General features: G+C 38.5%; 2 protein-coding genes across 13 annotated transcripts in view; both read left to right on the top strand.

Moving 5' to 3' along the window:
- The window catches only part of LOC112426269 (ubiquitin-conjugating enzyme E2 Q2-like), a 36,039-nt gene extending 27,043 nt beyond the window's left edge, over positions 1-8,996 (top strand). The window contains exons 5-7 of the mRNA XM_071100580.1: positions 8,427-8,475; positions 8,790-8,819; positions 8,901-8,996. Of these exons, the coding sequence (XP_070956681.1) occupies positions 8,427-8,475; positions 8,790-8,819; positions 8,901-8,925 (104 nt within the window). The 3' untranslated portion in view covers positions 8,926-8,996. The remainder of the gene's footprint in view (positions 1-8,426; positions 8,476-8,789; positions 8,820-8,900) is intronic.
- The window catches only part of LOC105479413 (putative golgin subfamily A member 8D), a 128,757-nt gene that overhangs the window by 98,192 nt on the left and 9,868 nt on the right, over positions 1-20,697 (top strand). For 5 of the 12 annotated variants that reach the window (XM_071100567.1, XM_071100566.1, XM_071100572.1 and 2 more), the window contains one exon: positions 16,903-17,071. The exons of the other annotated variants lie outside the window; for them this stretch is intronic. Coding sequence is in view for 1 of the 5 variants with exons in the window: in XM_071100566.1 (XP_070956667.1) it covers positions 16,903-16,949 (47 nt within the window). In the remaining 4 variants the exon portion in view is untranslated. The remainder of the gene's footprint in view (positions 1-16,902; positions 17,072-20,697) is intronic. 12 annotated transcript variants of the gene reach the window in all.

Raw genomic sequence — 20,697 nt, 5'->3', positions numbered from 1 at the left:
TTTGAGCCTATGTATGTCTCTGCGTGTGAGATGGGTCTCCTGAATACAGCAGACTGATGGGTCTTGACTCTTTATCCAGTTTGCCAGTCTGTGTCTTTTAATTGGAGCATTTAGTCCATTTACATTTAAGGTTAAGATTGTTATGTGTGAACTTGATCCTGCCATTATGATATTAACTGGTTATTTTGCTCGTTAGTTGATGCAGTTTCTTCCTAGCCTTGATGGTCTTTACATTTTGTCATGTTTTTGCAATGGCTGGTACCGGTTGTTCCTTTCCATGTTTAGTGCTTCCTTCAGGGTCTCTTGTAAGGCAGGCCTAGTGGTGACAAAATCTCTAAGCATTTGCTTATCTGTAAAGGATTTTATTTCTCCTTCACTTATGAAACTTAGTTTGGCTGGATATGAAATTCTGGGTTTAAAATTCTTTTCTTTAAGAATGTTGAATATCGGCCCCCACTCTCTTCTGGCTTGGAGAGTTTCTGCCGAGAGATCTGCTGTTAGTCTGATGGGCTTCCCTTTGTGGGTAACCCGACCTTTCTCTCTGGCTGCCCTTAAGATTTTTTCCTTCATTTCAACTTTGGTGAATCTGGCAATTATGTGTCTTGGAGTTGCTCTTCTCGAGGAGTATCTTTGTGGCGTTCTCTGTATTTCCTGGATTTGAATGTTGGCCTGCCCTACTAGGTTGGGGAAGTTCTCCTGGATGATATCCTGAAGAGTGTTTTCCAACTTGGTTCCATTTTCCCCCTCACTTTCAGGCACCCCAATCAGACGTAGATTTGGTCTTTTTACATAATCCCATACTTCTTGCAGGCTTTGTTCATTTCTTTTTCTTCTTTTTTCTTTTGGTTTCTCTTCTCGCTTCATTTCATTCATTTGATCCTCAATCGCAGATACTCTTTCTTCCAGTTGATCGAGTCGGTTACTGAAGCTTGTGCATTTGTCACGTATTTCTTGTGTCATGGTTTTCATCTCTTTCATTTCGTTTATGACCTTCTCTGCATTAATTACTCTAGCCATCAATTCTTCCACTTTTTTTTCAAGATTTTTAGTTTCTTTGCACTGGGTACGTAATTCCTCCTTTAGCTCTGAGAAATTTGATGGACTGAAGCCTTCTTCTCTCATCTCGTCAAAGTCATTCTCCGTCCAGCTTTGATCCGTTGCTGGCGATGAGCTGCGCTCCTTTGCCGGGGGAGATGCGCTCTTATTTTTTGAATTTCCAGCTTTTCTGCTCTGCTTTTTCCCCATCTTTGTGGTTTTATCTGCCTCTGGTCTTTGATGATGGTGATGTACTGATGGGGTTTTGGTGTAGGTGTCCTTCCTGTTTGATAGTTTTCCTTCTAACAGTCAGGACCCTCAGCTGTAGGTCTGTTGGAGATTGCTTGAGGTCCACTCCAGACCCTGTTTGCCTGGGTATCAGCAGCAGAGGCGGCAGAAGATAGAATATTTCTGAACAGCGAGTGTACCTGTCTGATTTTTGCTTTGGAAGCTTCCTCTCAGGGGTGTACTCCACCCTGTGAGGTGTGGGGTGTCAGACTGCCCCTAGTGGGGGATGTCTCCCAGTTAGGCTACTCAGGGGTCAGGGACCCACTTGAGCAGGGAGTCTGTCCCTTCTCAGATCTCAACCTCCGTGTTGGGAGATCCACTGCTCTCTTCAAAGCTGTCAGACAGAGTCGTTTGCGTCTGCGGAGGTTTTGGCTGTTTGTTATTGCCCTGTCCCCAGAGGTGGAGTCTACAGAGACAGGCAGGTTTCCTAGAGCTGCTGTGAGCTCCACCCAGTTGGAGCTTCCCAGCAGCTTTGTTTACCTACTTAAGCCTCAGCAATGGCAGGCGCCCCTCCCCCAGCCTCGCTGCTGCCTTGCCGGTAGATCACAGACTGCTGCGCTAGCAATGAGGGAGGCTCCGTGGGTGTGGGACCCTCCCGGCCAGGTGTGGGGTATGATCTCCTGGTGTGCCTGTTTGCTTAAGCGCAGTATTGGGGTGGGAGTTACCCGATTTTCCAGGTGTTGTGTGTCTCAGTTCCCCTGGCTAGGAAAAGGGATTCCCTTCCCCCTTGCGCTTCCCAGGTGAGGCAATGCCTCGCCCTGCTTCAGCTTTCGCTGGTCGGGCTACAGCAGCTGACCAGCACCGATCGTCCGGCACTCCCCAGTGAGATGAACCCAGTACCTCAGTTGAAAATGCAGAAATCACTGGTCTTCTGTGTCGCTCGCGCTGGGAGTTGGAGACTGGAGCTGTTCCTATTCGGCCATCTTGCTCCGCCCTCTCAACATTCTTAAAGAAAAGAATTTTAAACCCAGAATTTCATATCCAGCCAAACTATGTTTCATAAGTGAAGGAGAAATAAAATCCTTTACAGATAAGCAAATGCTTAGGGATTTTGTCACCACCAGGCCTGCCCTACAAGAGATCCTGGTGGAAGCAGTAAACATGGAAAGGAATAACCGGTACCAGCCATTGCAAAAACATGCCAAAATGTAAAGACCATCGAGGCTAGGAAGAAACTGCATCAACTAACAAGCAAAATAACCAGTTAATATCATAATGATAGGATCAAGTTCACACATAACAATATTAACCTTAAATGTAAATAGACTAAATGGTACAATTAAAAGACACAGACTGGCAAATTGGATAGAGTCAAGACCCATCAATTTGCTGTATTCAGGAGACCGATCTCACATGCAGAGACACACATAGGCTCAAAATAAAGGGATGGAGGAAGATCTACCAAGCAAATGGAAAACAAAAAAAGGCAGGGGTTGCAATCCTAGTCTCTGATAAAACAGACTTTAAACCAACAAAGATCAAAAGAGACAAAGAAGGCCATTACATAATGGTAAAGAGATGAATTCAACAAGAAGAGTGAACTATCCTAAATATATATGCACCCAATACAGCAGCACCCAGATTCATAAAGCAAGTCCTTAGAGACTTACAAAGAGACTTAGACTCCCATACAATAATAATGGGAAACTTTAACACCCCGCTGTCAACATTAGACAGATCAACGAGACAGAGAGTCAACAAGGATATCCAGGAATTGAACTCAACTCTGCACCAAGCACACCTAATAGACATCTACAGAACTCTCCACCCCAAATCAACAGAATATACATGCTTCTCAGCACCACATCACACTTACTTCAAAATTGACCACATAGTTGGAAGTAAAGCACTCCTCAGCAAATGTAAAAGAACAGAGATTATAACAAACTCTCTCAGACCACAGTGCCATCAAACTACAACTCAGGACTAAGAAACTCAATCAAAACCACTCAACTACATGGAGACTGAACAACCTGCTCCCAAGTAACTACTGGGTACATAACGAAATGAAGGCAGAAATAAAGATTTTCTTTGAAACCAATGAGAACAAAGATACAACATACCAGAATCTCTGGGACACATTTACAGCAGTGTGTAGAGGGAAATTTATAGCACTAAATGCCCACAAGAGAAAGCACAAAAGTTCTAAAATTGGCACCCTAACATCACAATTCAACGAACTAGAGAAGCAAGAGCAAACACATTCAAAAGGTAGTAGACGGCAAGAAATAACTAAGGTCAGAGCAGAACTGAAGGAGATAGAGACACCAAAAAACCCTTCAAAAAATCAATGAATCCAGGAGCTGGTTTGTTGAAAAGATCAACAAAATTGATAGACCACTAGTAAGACTAATAAAAAAGAAAAGAGAGAAGAATCAAATAGATGCAATAAAAAATGATAAAGGGGATATCACCCCCGACCCCGCAGAAATACAAACTACCATCAGAGAATACTATAAACACCTCTATGCAAATAAACTAGAAAACCTAGAAGAAATGGATAAATTCCTGGACATACACTCTTCCAAGACTAAACCAGGAAGAAGTTGAATAGACCAATAGTAGGCTCTGAAATTGAGGCACAAATTAATAGCCTACCAACCAAAAAAAGTCCAGGACCAGACGGATTCACAGCCAAGTTCTACCAGAGGTACAAGGAGGAGCTGGTACCATTCCTTCTGAAACTATTCCAATCAATAGAAAAAGAGAGAATCCTCCCTAACTCATTTTATGAGACCAACATCATCCTGATACCGAAGCCTGGTAGAGACACAACAAAAAAAGAGAATTTTAGACCAATATCCCTGCTGAACATCGATGCAAAAATCCTCAATAAAATACTGGCACACCGAATCCAGCAGCACATCAAAAAGCTTATCCACCATGATCAAATGGGCTTCATCCCTGGGATGCAAGGCTGGTTCAACATATGCAAATCAATAACCGTAATCCAGCATATAAACAGAACCAAAGACAAAAACCACATGATTATCTCCATAGATGCAGAAAAGGCCTTTGACAAAATTCAACAGCCCTTCGTGCTAAAAACGCTCAATAAATTCGGTATTGATGGAACGTATCTCAAAATAATAAGAGCTATTTATGACAAACCCACAGCCAATATCATACTGAATGGGCAAAAACTGGAAGCTTTCCCTTTGAAAACTGGCACAAGACAGGGATGCCCTCTCTCACCACTCCTATTCAACATAGTGTTGGAAGTTCTGGCTAGGGCAGTCAGGCAAGAGAAATAAATAAAGGGTAATCAATTAGGAAAAGAGTAAGCCAAATTGTCCCTGTTTGCAGATGACATGATTGTATATTTAGAAAACCCCATCATCTCAGCCCAAAATCTCCTTAAACTGATAAGCAACTTCAGCAAAGTCTCAGGATACAAAATCAAGGTGCAAAAATCACAAGCATTCTTATACACCAATAACAGACAAACAGAGATAAATCATGAACAAACTCCCATTCACCATTGCTTCAAAGAGAATCAAATACCTAGGAATCCAACTTACAAGGGATGTGAAGGACCTCTTCAAGGAGAACTACAAACCACTGCCCAGTGAAATAAAAGAGGACACAAACAAATGGAATAACATACCATGCTCATGGATAGGAAGAATCAATATCGTGAAAATAGCCATACTGCCCAAGGAAATTTATAGATTCAGTGCCATCCCCATTAATTTACCAATGAGTTTCTTCACAGAATTGGAAAAAACTGCTTTAAAGTTCATATGGAACCAAAAAAGAGCCTGCATTGCCAAGACAATCCTAAACCAAAAGAACAAAGCTGGAGGCATCACGCTACTTGACTTCAAACTATACTACAAGGCTACAGTAACCAAAACAGCATGGTACTGGTACCAAAACAGAGATATAGACCAATGGGACAGAACAGAGCCCTCAGATATAATACCACACATCTACATCCATCTGATTTTTGACAAACCTGACAAAAACAAGAAATGGGGAAAAGATTCCCTGTTTAATAAATGGTGCTGGGAAAATTGGCTAGCCTTAAGTAGAAAGCTGAAACTGGATCCTTTCCTTACTCCTTATACGAAAATTAATTCAAGATGGATTAGAGACTTAAATGTTAGACTTAAAACCATAAAAACGCTAGAAGAAAACCTAGGTAATACCATTCAGGACATAGGCATGGGCAAGGACTTCATGTCTAAAACACCAAAAGCAATGGCAACAAAAGCCAAAATTGACAAATGGGATCTAATTAAACTAAAGAGCTTCTGCACAGCAAAAGAAACTACCATCAGAGTGAACAGGCAACCTACAGAATGGGAGAACATTTTTGCAATCTACTTATCTGACAAAGGGCTAATATCTAGAACCTACAAAGAACTCAAACAAATTTACAAGAAAAAAACAAACAACCCCATCAAAAAGTGGGCAAAGGATATGAACAGACATTTCTCAAAAGAAGACATTTATACAGCCAACAGACACATGAAAAATGCTCATCATCACTCACCATCAGAGAAATGCAAATCAAAACCACAATGAGATACCATCTCACATCAGTTAGAATGGCAATCATTAAAAAGTCAGGAAACAACAGGTGCTGGAGAGGATGTGGAGAAATAGAAACACTTTTACACTGTTGGTGGGACTGTAAACTAGTTCAACCATTGTGGAAGACAGTGTGGCGATTCTGCAAGTGTCTAGAACTAGAAATACCATTTGACCTAGCCATCCCATTACTGGGTATATACCCAAAGGATTATAAATCATGCTGCTATAAAGACACATGCACATGTATGTTTATTGCTGCAACAATAGCAAAGACTTGAAATCAACCCAAATGTCCATCAATGAGAGACTGGATTAAGAAAATGTGGCACATATACACCATGGAATACTATGCAGCCATAAAAAAGGATGAGTTCTTGTCTTTTGTAGGGACATGGATACAGCTGGAAACCATCATTCTTAGCAAACTATCGCAAGAACAGAAAACCAAACACCGCATGTTCTCACTCATAGGTGGGAATTGGACAATGAGTTCATTTGGACACGGGAAGGGAAACATCACACACCGGGGCCTATTGTGGGGAGGGGGAAGTGGGGAGGGATAGCATTAGGAGATATACCTAATGTAAATGACGAGTTAATGGATGCAGCACACCAACATGGCACATGCATACATATGTAACAAACCTGCACGTTGTGCACATGTACCCTAGAACTTAAAGTATAATAATAATAAAAATAAATGAAAAAAAGCAAAAAAAGGAGAAACCCCGTATCCATTAGCAGTCACTCCCTATACTTGTCTCCCCCACTGTTGATCCTGACAACCTCTGATCTAGTTTCTGTCTCTGTAGATTTGCTTATTCTGGACGTTTCCTATAAATAGAATCATCCAAAATGTGACATTTTGTGACTGGCTTTTTAGATTTCAACAAATCTTTGCATAGTTATTATGTGGTTGTACAAATGTACTTTCTTTTGACCTGAAAATGCAAAAACTTCATTTCTTCCCACTTTCTGAGACTCTGCAACCTTAACGGAAGAGTGGGGTACTTTAAAGGAAAGGTGGTGGTGGTTGGGTAATGAGTAACAATGTCTACTGTATACTTCCTTTTCCTAAAACAAGTCCCTGTCTACCGTCAGCATTTCCAAAATTTGAAGATCAAGTGTGGTGTTAACTCATTAACTAATGACTAGACTTTGAGCAGTTGTGGAAGCAAAATTTCAGTGAGTGCCTGGATGTTCTGTTAAATCAGTGAGTGCATATTCTATACAATACTCTGTTAGCCCAGTGGCAGATTTAAGGAATGAGAGATAGATTTCTATGTTTCAGAAATCAAATACACAAAGAATAAAAATTTTTAATCCCATGATTCTTCACCCAAGTTTAATTTTTTGGAGAATTTATCTTTTAGATTTTCTTTCCTTCCATTAAACTTTTACTTTGAAAGGTCCCAGGGTTTGAGCAAAACAAGTGGGAAAGACACTTGCTTGGATTCTCCAGGATAAGGGAGTGAAGAGGACTTCTTTCCCTCATTTTATTATTGAATAAAGTCACGATAACAATTATTAAGGTGAATGGTCTACAGTAGAAGTTTTTAGATGCCTTCTCTGCAAAATAATTTGGTTTAGTTAACACAAGTGTGCCTTTGGTTAGCTGGAATGGAAGATGTGCAGGCTAGAGTGGTCTTGGCAAGTCTTCTGGGGGGAAATACAACCTTTGGAAGGGTAGGAAGCCGAAGGAATCTCAGGCAAGGGAAAGGCATGGGCAGAGCCCCAGAGGAAAGAACAGATTGTGTTGGACTTTGTGTCCACATAGACCTAATGAGTGGACTTAGCTTTTGTGTTTTCAAAATTACCACAGTTTGTGTGATAAAACTGTCATTCCCTTGATTTTATTTTAGGCATGCTATCTGTGTATTTTGAAATTCAAAATAACATTAAAGGAGAAATGAAGTTATTTTGTTTGAGAAAGAGTTAAAAGGTTGAAACATCTTGCTCTAAATCATTTTCTAATGGGAGATTTGGTACATCCCCAAAAGATGTCTTTGGTTCAGAAAATAGTCTTCAGACCTGGAAAGGACTTGAGGAGTCCCAGAGAGGAGCTGCATGGTCTGAACCATTTGATTCTCACAACAGAATGGATGAAAACAATTTGAACCATGAAACCATGCAGATGTTCATATTTTGGATAGGGGAAGGTCAGTGCCATTGTCAGAGGAACAACTCTTGGCCATCACAGGATGGGAGAGAAAGTTTCAGTTGTAAAGAATACTAAAATGCCATTTAAGGAAACGGGTTCTTCTGCCCCTATTCTTTGGAATATTTAGGGCTAAGTTCTTAGTTTTCAACATCTTAAAAATTTGTATTTGTTCTAAGAGTCATTTCAAACAATTGACTAGAATTTCAGAGCAATTACATGAGAGTAATACCATTAGAATTTTTAAATTACCCATAATCCTATATCCCTAACAAGTATGTTCATGTTTGTGAGTTCTCTTCTTATCTTTACTGTGTGTATACTTCCTTAGTAATGGCACGTAGAAATTGTTTAAGCAAGGATAATTCTTGAGATAAATTTGTATGTTTCCTTTCTTCTTTTTAAGGTATGTATTGGGTGGAGGAGTGTTATGTATGGAACGCTGCACAAAACAGGTGATTATTTTCTTATAATACTCAATTTTCACCCTCAATAGAGTGTTTTGATTATGTAAGTTAGATTGTAAGTAGAAGGTTCTCTTAAAGAAATTTTAGTGTTTTTTTTTTCATAGCTCCTACTTTCAAGAATGAAAAAAGTAAACCAGTAAAATGACATTTTGCTTGGTGCTGGGTCTATGCTAGGATAGACATTAAGAGTGACCTTTATTTAAGGTTCTAATTTGCTTATGTTGGGCACTGCCAACATTGGTTTGTTGTTTTTTGTGAGATTCTGGAAATGGTCCAATTTTACTTTTTCCCCTTGACTCCAGACCTTTTCACACTGATCTGCTGCTGTTGAGGTATATGCCTTTTCGTTAGGCCTTCTCAAGTGGAAATCAGGAATGCTGCTGTGTTCTAGAGAAGTTTTGTTCTTCCTGTAGGGCTGAAGCAGTGCCTACTCAATAGAATCGGTCATTGTGCAAAGAAATGCCACCTGACAAGGCAAAGCCAGAGTGCAGCTTGGAGCAAAGAAGGTACTTTTATTAAGAATTTTACAGAGACCATAAGATATATTTTATATTACTTTGTGAGCCTTCCTCCTGTCTTGACTTAGTTCTTTTTGAGAGAATTCATTTCATTTTCATTTGATTTGTTTTCTTCTTGTTGAAAAGATGATCTATAGAAAATATAAAAGTATAAGAAAATTAAAGATACTAACTGATAATTGCTTCATGATTTAGTATCTGCTTGTTTAGTCTTTGTTATATTTACTGTAGGCAAATATGTCTGCAGTTGTAAATTAATTATTGGTCTGTATACCCTAGTAAGTTAAAAGTTATATGTACTTCGAAGTTTTGCCAAATTGAGTTCATGCTATAGACTTAATTCCTGATGAGCATTTATGTGCTAGGCACTAGTGTTTTTTAAAATTAATTAACTAATTAATTAATTTTTCCTTTTTTTCCCTCTGTGCCTATGCTTACCAAGTCTTTTTATTTTTCACGTTTTATTAACTCTTTCAATTCTCTTAGTAACTTAAAAAGAGGGTATTACTAATGTCTGCATTTTGTAGATGAGGTAACTGGAGGTAGGTAATTTGTCCAAGGTCACAGGTGGCATAGCAAGGATTAAAACCAGACAGTCTGGCTGCCAGCACCCAACCAAGAGGAGCTGAGAGCAAGACGGGGCAGAACAATGTTGGTCAGGCTGGTTTTCTGTTCAGTTAACATGGAATGCAGGCTGTAACCTTAATTCTAGGACATTACTGAGAAAGCTTTCCAAAGCTGTAGGTTTTTTTTTTTAGCATGACCCTGACTTTTAGCAAGAATTTGTGATTCAAAGGCAACATGGTGCTCTAAGAAGCTTCCGTTCATTCTTATGGAGGGACTGGTAGTTGAGCTAAATAGTGAAATCCTGGAGCACACAGCCTTTAGGGCAGCTTCTGACCTATTTCTATGGTCAGAAAAGACACTTGTCTTTCGCTGCTGCCCACAGCCTCCAGTTATTCACCTTCAGAATTTCCTAGGCTATGATCACATTCAGATGAGAGATCTGTTTTGTTTTTTCCAGGGTAGGAGAAAGGGAGTCACCACCTATACTAAGCAGTCTAGTCTGTATATAAATGAGCAAGGTCGGGGAGCCAAATTTGTGAACCTTGTGTAACCCTGAGATTCTCCAAGAGAATCCAAGAGAATGTCAGGATTACACATGGCGGTAAAGTGGTCTCATGTTAGTTGTCTCCACAGCTCTCATCAGAAGCAGACACAGATACTTTTTGTGGGAAAGCATCTCTAACTTAAGCCTGTAGGATTCCCAATGGTTAAAAGCAGGCAACTATGAATTCAGTGAAATCACAACATTCAGGTAGTTAACCCAACATATTTGAGAATTGTCAGAAACAATGAATAATCCCAAAGACAGACTATAGGTTTTGGAATTATCTGATACAGAACACAGACTTCAATTATTAGAATTGTAAGAAAATAGTTACTTGTGGAATCTAATATTTATTTAAAAAAAGATGGACTTATAAAATTGAGTGAGCAGTAAGACCACCAGCAATGATGAGGAAGACCTGAAAGGAAAATGGATGAAATAGAACTTACCGAAATAAAATATATAGCTGGGTACGATGGCTCACACCTGTAATCCCAGAACTTTTTGGGAAGCTGAGGTGGGAAGAAGGCATGAGCCCAGGAGTTGGAGAGGAGCCTGGGAAACATGGTGAGAACTCGTTTCTACAAAAAATACCCCACCACCACCACAAAAAAAAAAGGCTGGGTATTGGGCACCTGCCTATAGTCCCAGGTACTCAGGAGGCTGAGGTGGGAGGATCACTTGAGCCCAGGAGGCCGAGGCTGCAGGTTCGTGCCCCTGCAGTCCAGCCTGGGTGATGGAGTGAGACTGTGTCTCAGAATAGAATGAAATAAGGAAATAAAAAATGTAATTGTTGAAATAAGAGACTCAGTGGATGGATTAGACACCAGAAGAAAAAATTAATTGGTTAGACGATTATCTCCAAAAAGTAAGTCAGTATGTTACAAAGAGAGACATGGGAATAAATGATAGGGCAGAAGTTGGTGGGATTGGGGAGGGGGAGAGGGAGATTAGAATGAGGTCTAAAATATGTCTTAGATGAATTCTAGGAGGAGATACTAAAATTATATTAGAAAGTGAGAGAAATAGAAGTACCAAAGGATAGAAGGAAGTCCACATAAGTCAATCACAACAAATGCAAATGGACTAAAGTTACCAATTAGACAGATGGAACTAATAAAACAATATCCAGCTGTTTTAATCCATCATATTTAAAATAAGAGGATGTGAAAAGATTGAAAGTTTTTATAAAGGAGAGAGAGTGATAAAGATATGCCAGTATATATTAACCAAAAACAAGTGATGGAGCTTCAGTATCAAACAAAATAGGATTTTGGTACAGAAACCATTAGTAAGAACTTGATGCTGTTAATTAGGAGGATGTAGCAATTTTCATATTTTATGTACCTATCAAAATAGCCTCAAAATACAGAGGAAAATCTGATAAAACCACAGGGAGAAATTTACAAGTCTGCCATCGTATTTGGAGATTTCAACATACCCTGCTTACCATAAGTAAGTTACACCAAATGCCCATATATAGGTTTGAATAACCTATAAATGAAAATTATATAATGGACAAATATAGACCTCTGTACCCAATAATTAGATATTCTATACTCTTCTTGAGCATATGTGGACTGTGGGAGAAACATTAATTATATATTAATCCATAAAGCAAGTCAGAATATTTAAAAACAATTGGTACCATCCATACCATACAATTTATAATTTAAATAAGAAATTAAGGTTAGAAGGCAATAATGAAGAGATTAACCAAAAGCTACATGAATTTGGAAATTTAACACCCTTGTAATTCATGGTTTAAAAAAATCCAGTGAAATTTTAGAATGCTTAGAATTGAACCATAGTTAGAATACTACTATCTACTCCTCTCTACTAACTACTCCTCTCTCGCTCCCTCTGCGTCCCTCTTCCTATCTGGAACATTCAAGAAGCTAATTGTTTTCAGTGAAGAACACCTCAAATACTGAAAAGCAGAAACAGAACAGATGTCATTCTCTGATCGTAGTTAAATCTATAAGTTAGTAACAAAACCAGAAAACAAATGTTGATTTGTGGAATTTTAAAATTCATGCAAACAGCCCTTAGGTCAAACAGGTATTTGAAATTAAAACTGTAGAATATCTAGAGAATAGCAATAAGGCAATCATTACTTATTAGAGACTAGAGGAGAGCTCAGAGGAATGTTCATTGCCTTAAAATCCTTGTCATTAAGAAAAGAATGAAAATGAATGAAACCTCTAACTCATTCTTAGAAAGAATGATCAAAAAACCTGAAGGAAAGCAGAATGGGGAAATTATTAAAGACATACAAGCAGAAATCAGTGAGTTAGAAGAATAGAAGGGGCTAAATCCCCAGTACAGTAAAGCCGCTGCAGAAACATTTCTTTAAACTGGGCTTTGAGTACCTTGCTACTGATAATTGAGAATGGGAAAGGCCAACATTCTTATTTTCTCTTCATGTTTTGGGTGGTGGGCAGTAGGGTTTGGAAGTGACTGCTTCACAATCATTTGGGAGCTTCAGGGTATAGGTACTTTGTATATACAGTTTGTTTCTGAATCTTTTATTTTTGTCCTTTTAGTGAAAATACGGACTGATTGAAAAATGCTTTTTCATTAAGTTAAGAAAAGCGTGTTTCTACACATTTTATATCTTAGTTTTTTGGCTGCATTATGGCAGGGCTTTACTATTTTAAAGAGCTCTTAGAAGTTGCAAAAGGCGACCCTGTATAAAATGGGAGAAGTGGCCAGGCATGGTGGCTCACACCTGTAATCCCAGCACTTTGGGAGGCCAAGTTGGGTGGATTACATGAGGTCAGGAGTTTGAGACCAGCCTAGGCAACATGGTGGAACCCCATCTCTACTAAAAATGTAAAAAAATTAGCTGGGTGTGGTGGCAGGTGTCTGTAATCCCAGTTGCTGGGGAGGCTGAGGCATGAGAGTCGCTTGAATCTGGGAGGTGGAGGTTGCAGTGAGCCGAGATCACCCCATTGCACTCCAGCCTGGGTAAAAGAGTGAGATTTCATCTCAATTAAAAACCTCAATGAGCCTGTTAAGCAAAAGGAAAATGGAACTTACCTGTAATTAGAAGTTAACCAGAAGCTTTCAAAAATATATTAGTTGACAAGGCAGTCATGAAAAAGAGGAAAATCATTTATGTGATCCCTAATAGTAAAATATATCAAAACCAAGGTAAAATTAGAAATAGAGACATTTTCTAAATGAAATTCAAGGCTGCCAGATTAGAAGAACAATATCAATATAATATAATCTCTTTTCCATTAATGTTTAAAACTTGTCCTATACTGACCTATAAATTTGCCCCACTGATGAAAAGGAATCTGAAAATCGGGATACAGATACTGTGGGAAGAATGATAAAATTGAACTTAATTGCAGCAACAGTCTAGTCCCTGGACCAGGCCCAAAAAAACAAAACAGAAGCATACTCAACTAGGATTAACAATTTAGTTAGCAAGGGGCGAGAAGACCTATTGTAATTGAGTGGTTTTCAGTCTCTGGAGAACATGGAATTATCTAGAAGCTTTTCCACACCCATACTTTTCAGATGTTCTGATTTGTTAGGCCTGAGCCAGGGCCCAATTCTTATATATCTGCTTGTTCATTTCCTGTAGGTAATTCTGATATATACAAAGAGTAAAGCCTAAGAACAATTCGTTGAATATAGTGACAACCTCTACCTGGAATAGTCCAAATCCTAATTACCCTGATTCCTCCACCAACAGTTCCCAAACTGGTGTACTAGAAAGTCTTGTGAATGCTCTTTGAAAAAAAAAAAAAAAACATGGCCATATAAATTCATTGTTCTGTGAAGTCCTGTTGAATTTACCAAGCATTTCTGAAATTGATTTATTAATCAATAATCCCAAGGTTCTGGGATTACAGGTGTGAGCCACCATGCCTGGCTTTCCTAATAAGGCATTTAAAGGCACTTCCAAAGGTAGAATCAACAGACTTCCCAAAGTCAGTGGCAAGATCTCTAGACTCAGATCCGCCTTCAAGTTCCAACCCCCTGCAACCCAAAGACAATCAGTTGTCCTCCCAGAATAACATCAGATAGCAATTAGCACGTGGTCCTCGGCTTCTCCAGGAAAGCTCCAAAAAGATATATACTGTGAACAGGTGAAATATTGTGAACTGAAGTCTTTAACAGATAGCATTAATCAAAAATATTTCTATGAGTAAATGGTTATATATAAAATACGTTTCTCACCAACAAAAGCCTCTATAATTTTCAAACTGATCTGATGACAATTTAACTTATTTTTTAAATGCATAATTATGTCAAATAAATGCCACTATAAAGTCCTGAATACAATCTCTGAGTCTCAGGTCCTCCCAATCTTCTCAGTTTCACATTTGATTATACATATATTTGAGAGAACACCACTCATTATTTGTTTTAGGAGTATTATGAAATATGATTTGATATTTCAGATATTATCAAAACTAATTGGTTGGAAGTCAATGGTACTGTTCATACTAAAAGAGGATCCTCATCAGTAGAGAGAGACGTATAAGAATAGTCATACTACATCTCCAAAGTGTCAGTATCAGGCAGTGGCTTCAAAGCCAAAATGGTGGTTGAATATAAAGTGGAATTTTAATTGGCAAATGAGGCAGGTAATGAGAAATGCTGATTCAATAACAACATGAAGTGCAGGAAAGCCTGTGGTTGTGAAGAATGTTGAGCCATAGAGTCCACAGAGATAGGAAAGGGGGCCTCAAAATATTCAGAGACTTGTAGAAGGGTAAAGTAAATACCTGAGGTAATTGTGATGGGTAGTGCTTGAAGTATTTGCTTTTGACTACATTCTATTAGGCTGTCTACAACCTTGGAAGTTTCTTGAGAGCAAGAATCAAGTCTTTTACAGCTTCTAGCATGCCTCTGTGTACCCAACAGGTCCTCAATAAATAATTTGTTACCCTGCTTTGTCATAAAATATAGGACATACTTAGTTGTACAGCACGATGTGATGTGATCACACCCAACCTATGAGTGGAGAATAACAGCGTTGAATCTGTTCAAAAACAACACTCCCTATTCCCTTTCACCTTCATAATACATTCGTTTGGTTTCTAGTAATGTTGGTTCTATCCATGTTTTCAAGTAATAGTACAATCTGTGTTGTGCCTAAGTAAAATTATACCAAGAATTTTATGGGGGCAAAGCTAATGCACCGCTCTTAGTTTTGATTAAGATTTTAGACGTTTGAAAATATAAATTCAGATGTTGGACAGTGAGGGTTTTGTTTTGGAGGCTGGAGGAAATTGAAGCATTGGGGTAAGACTGCTAGGCTCTTTTGGCTTCTTGTGTATGGGGATGGGGAGAATATACAAGTTTACCAAATCTTTTAAATTCTCACAGTGCTTAGTTTCGTGACTGTACAGAAACTGGCATTGTTTTTCCTAGGTCTCAGTGGGGAAATTTAAGCTGTGAGTTTAACATCCTGTTTACCATGTTTTGGCCAGGATTTTGCAAGCTTTTGTGGAGAAAATTATATGACTTTTTTAATCCTGTTTGTAACATATGTGTATATCAATATGCTTCTTTGTGTTTTACTATGGTAAAATTGTATCTTGCATATAGAGAAATAAGTCTATTAGAGTGAATTTAAAAAAATATTTACTCTGAGGTGGAAGCCTTGTCTAATGGACTGTATGTTTAGGCTTTGTTAATATATCACACTAGAGCCCGTGGTGGTGGTGTGTGCCTGTAATCTCAGCCACTTGTGAGGCTGAGGCAGGAGGATTGCTTGAATCTAGGAGTTTCAGACCAGCCTGGGCTACATAATGAGATCCCATCTCAGTCAATCAACCAATCAATCAGTTACACAAAAAAGATGAAGATATTTCTTGCTCTTTTAGAATGTCTTTCTGAGACATTCTAACAAATGTCTTGGTGTCTAAAACAAAAGGATTTATGACAGTGTTACAGCAGTCATCAGCAAAAAATCCTGGACAGATTGCAAATGTATACCAGTTGTGAATTCCTATGACTGCAGTTGAAATCCAACATTATTTTTGTACAGTCTTTTTGGGTGTATCTGTGTTTAATAACTTGTTTTCAAATTTAGAGAACTGTAGCTGTGATTTCTTCTTATAGACCTTGACCTTGAGGGGCTCACAGTTTAATGGAAGAGAGAACTAGAAACCAAGAATTAAATGCAGAGAGTGAGGTTCTGTGGTACAGGGTGTATACAGGGTGCAGAGAAGTGCTGTGGCACTGTGTTCTGGCCTCATCTTCTACTGCTCTAGACTTCCTGAAATGCCATTTCCTAACCCTACCTGTTTTTTTCCACCATTTGGACCTCTCTCTGTAGGCACCATTCTCTCTCCTCGCAAGCCTTTTCCACACCTTAAGTGCCTGGTGAAGTTCTGTTTCTTCAGAGGCTTCTTGAAGCCTGCCTCTAGCTCATCCAAATAATTGTTTTGTCTATATCTCTGTTATTTCTTTATAAATAATTACAGTCAATTCTTATTATTTGCAGTAGTAATATTCCATAAAGTTGCCCAGAACACCGAATTAATCAAATTCTAAAACCTTGTTTCCAGGGTATATATGTACATATATACATATCTCACGTAGGTTATAATCTTAATTCCCAAAAACAGCTCATCCTGGTAGATTGAATTTTCTTTATTTCCAAAAGAATAAAGGAAGTACAGAAGTGTTAAGTGATTTGCCTGAGGTCACTCCACTAACAGGTGCCAGAGTTACAATTCAGACCCTGCCCTATTGGCCCCAGAGCCACAGCTTCTTGCACGACCCTGCGCTGTCCTCTACTGTCTCTGTCTTCAGGTCATCTTTGTATGAAAGCTGAAACAAGAAGACTGAGGGTCACCTAATTTGACCTTAGCTTGGGACATGTGCAAGGAGTGACAGAGTTTTCACTACTGTGTGTCTATCCAGGAGCCACCTTGAGAGTTCCACAAGTATTAATTTGGGGATTACAAAGACATTCTAGCAAGTAAGTAAATTTGCAAATATGGGATTCACAAATAATGAAGGCCAACTGTATTCGTAAGTGACTGCTAGGGTCTGTTTCATGGTAATCCCTTCCCCCAAGAATGTGGAATGTTTCTTTAGCTTCTTTGATAGTTTATTTATTCACTCATGTATGTTTATTTATTCATTTGTGTATTTATTAAGTACTTACTATAAGCCAGGCTCTGCTTTAATCTGTGATGAACAAGCTAGAGATTAAGGTCCTGCCCTGTGGATTTTATATTAGAGTAAGAAAGACAGATAGCTAAGTCTGGAGCTCAGCAGGTGAGGCCCAGGTTGGAGTTATAGATTCACTTGACCAAGGTGAAACCTGGTGTGCCCACTCCTACTTCACATCCCCAGGCATACTTCCAGAACATTTCTGTTCTATTCTTGTGTATAAACTCTTCCTTTTGAGCCTCTCTCCATTGACACATGTCAACCTCTACTTGTCTTTTGTTGATTTTGAGGTCACTTGCCCATGTAACTGGCAGGATATTGAAGAAGAATCCTACTGACCTGGTTCTGCTACTTACCAACTGAGTTACTTTGGTCAAGCTCTTGGACTTCTGAGCCTGTTTCCTAATTTCAGAAGTGGTGATATGATGCATTAGGCCCTGGTGGGTTGCAAGGAAGAGGCACACACATATCACCTTTGGTGATGAGGGCCGAATGTTAACTTGGATGGAAAGTCATCCAAGCAGCCATATTGTCTCTGGCCCTGGTACTTTCAAAACCTCACAGAACACTTATTTAGCAGTATTTAGGATAGGATTTGAGCTCTGAAGACCTGTAGTGTGGTTATTTGTTCATATGTCTGTTTTCCATACTAGACCATGAGCTCCATGAGGGCAGGATCTACAGTTTCATCTTTCTATCCTAGGTACTCAGTTCAGTGCCTGATACATAGTAATAGAGGCACAAATGTTTCAAAAGTTGTGAAATTTTCAACTCTTCCTGAAAGAATAGGAAGATTTAAAGGATTCTCAGAGAAGGTATTATTTAAGTTTTTAAAAATTTTTAAAAATTTTTTATATTTTTTTTGAGATGAAGTCTTGCTCTGTCACGCAAGATGGAGTGCAATGGCACGATCTCAGCTCACTGCAACCTTTGCCTCCCAGGTTCAAACAATTCTCCTGCCTCAGCCTTCTGAGTAGTTGAGATTACAGGCATCTGAGACCACACCCAGCTATTTTTTGTATTTTTAGTAAAGTCGGGGTTTCATCATGTTGGGCAGGCTAGTCTTGAACTACTGACCTCCGGTGATCTCCCTGTCTTAGCCTCCCAAAGTGCTGGGATTACAGGCATGAGCCACCATGCCTGGCCTATTTAAGCTGATTATTTAAGGGTGAGTAGAAATTTTTTCCAGGTGACTAAAATCTTGAGACATTATTCCAAGCAGAGACCAGTAGGTGCTAAGACACAGGAATGTAGAGACGTTGAAGTTTACCAAACACTGCTAGATTAAAAAAACAAAAAGGAAACAATCAAAATCAAAAATTAAAATTAAAAATCACCTAAAAAACAAAACAAAACAAAAAAACAAAAAAAACTATGACTTGGCTTGGCCAGAGGTCATGTCACAATTGAGTTAACTATGACTGTAGACACTCGGTAATGGATGGAAGTTTTAGGGAAAAAAACATAACATTCTCAGGTTGTTGGCAGACTATCTAGAACAATTTAGAAATACAGATATTGAATTCTGGGAATAATTACACTGTAGTGAAATCACTTCCTTCTCTATGTATGAAGCATGTAAGTGTCGCACACTGTTCAAGGTGCTGAAAATCAGACTCTTTTCAAGGAGCTCATGAGCAATGAAGGGAGATGGATGGGTGAGCAATTGATTATCATGTGACAAGTGAGGTAATAGAGATATCACTAAAATGCTTTCTAAACAAGAAAAAGGAATTATTTGTAATATATGGAGTGTTGGGGAAAGATTTCTGAAATGAAGCCGGCCAGGTGTGATGGCTCACACTTGTAATACCAGCACATTGGGAGGTAGAAGTGGGAGAATCCAGGAGGGTCCAGGAGTTCAAGACCAGCCTGGTTGACAGAGCAAGACCCTGCCATCTCTATATTTGAAAAATAAATAAAAATTTTTAATGAAGTGATATTTGAGCACTCTGGAGCACCATACAAATATAGGACAGACTGAAGGAATATATACAACTTAATTTGAGTTAGCATTTTTTGAAATTTTATATTGCAAAAGTATACATATTTACTGTTGTGAAATTAGAAAGAATTGATAGGAAAGGAGGGCGGTCTACAAAGCACTCCATAGATCCACCATACTGAGACAATGCTTAATGCTTTGATGGATTGATTTATACTTCCTACGCATATGCATGATTGTATACATACATGCACATGGTTAAATAGAAATGGTTCTCCTTGGTGTTCTGTTTATCCATTTATTGTTATGAAGTAAATCTCCAAAGGGTACGTTTGCTTTGCCCAACGGAGTCTTTTGTTACATACTGCTGTACATAATGAAAACTAAGAAAGGGGCTAATTTTCAGCCTTGTGACCTTGTGATTCAAACAGAGGCTTCATGAAAGGCAGATTCAGAAATGAACTTGGTGTGTGTGGGTGGTTATACTTGGCATTATTGCTTGTAATAGTATGATAGGGATGATATCTGTCTGCCAACTGGGAATTGGTTAAGTAAACTGTGGTACATCCTAACGATGCATGCTGTGCAGCTGAAAAGAAGAATAAGAAAGACCTCTGTAGTCATGTAGAAGAACTCAGACCTATTGTGTGTGTTTTTTAAAAGGGAGAAGGAATGGTATCGTATGTATGGTGTGCTACTTTTTGTGTTGAGAGAGAAGAGTAGAATAAGAATATACATGTGTATTTGCAAAGATAAATTCTGAAATGATATATAAGAAATGAATTAAAAATGTTTGGCTGTGGAAGGAGAATAAGACTGTGAAGGGGATGTTGCACATACTTTTATAGATAGTTATATTTAAAATTTTTATAGATAGTTATATTTAAAATAAAAACTATATATTTGTACACATGACCCTTTAAAAAATAAGTGAATGAAGGAATGAAGTAGGATTATGAGAAAGAGATAAGAAAAAAGGATCTAAGGGGCTGCCCATCTTTTTAGTACCCAGTGAATATTAATACATAACAATAGCAGCAAAAATTGGAAGAGTAGCCCCAGGAGGGTGGTAGGGAGTCAGCCTTTCCTTTGTCTTTTCCTCAATTTCATATATTAAAATATATATTCTGAGAACAATAAGAGAATTTGAAACAAAAATGTCTCCAGATGTCTTAAAATAAAAGGAAGATGGGACAACTTTATGTAGTGCACTTCCCAAAAATGGGCTGGTTTCCCTCAAGAGGCAGGGATTCTAGCCTGCATGGGATACATATGGGAGAAAAACTAAGAAAAAGAAAAGAGATTTAAATATAGATAAATGAAATTAACACTTTTCCCTGATTATAAAGGAAATCATATTCTTTTTGTAATAATTTGGATGACAAATATTAAGAAAAATCTTTAATTTGCCACTAAAACATTCTAGTTTGTTGCTTTTTACCCTTTTTTATGCATGTAAACATTTTAGAAAGTAGAATCATAAT

Source organism: Macaca nemestrina, chromosome 7 (genome assembly GCF_043159975.1).
Source record: "Macaca nemestrina isolate mMacNem1 chromosome 7, mMacNem.hap1, whole genome shotgun sequence".
Classification (NCBI taxonomy): Eukaryota; Metazoa; Chordata; class Mammalia; order Primates; family Cercopithecidae; genus Macaca; species Macaca nemestrina.
The sequence above is the reverse complement of the archived record's forward strand: the minus strand, read 5'-3'. Positions and strand labels throughout refer to the sequence as shown.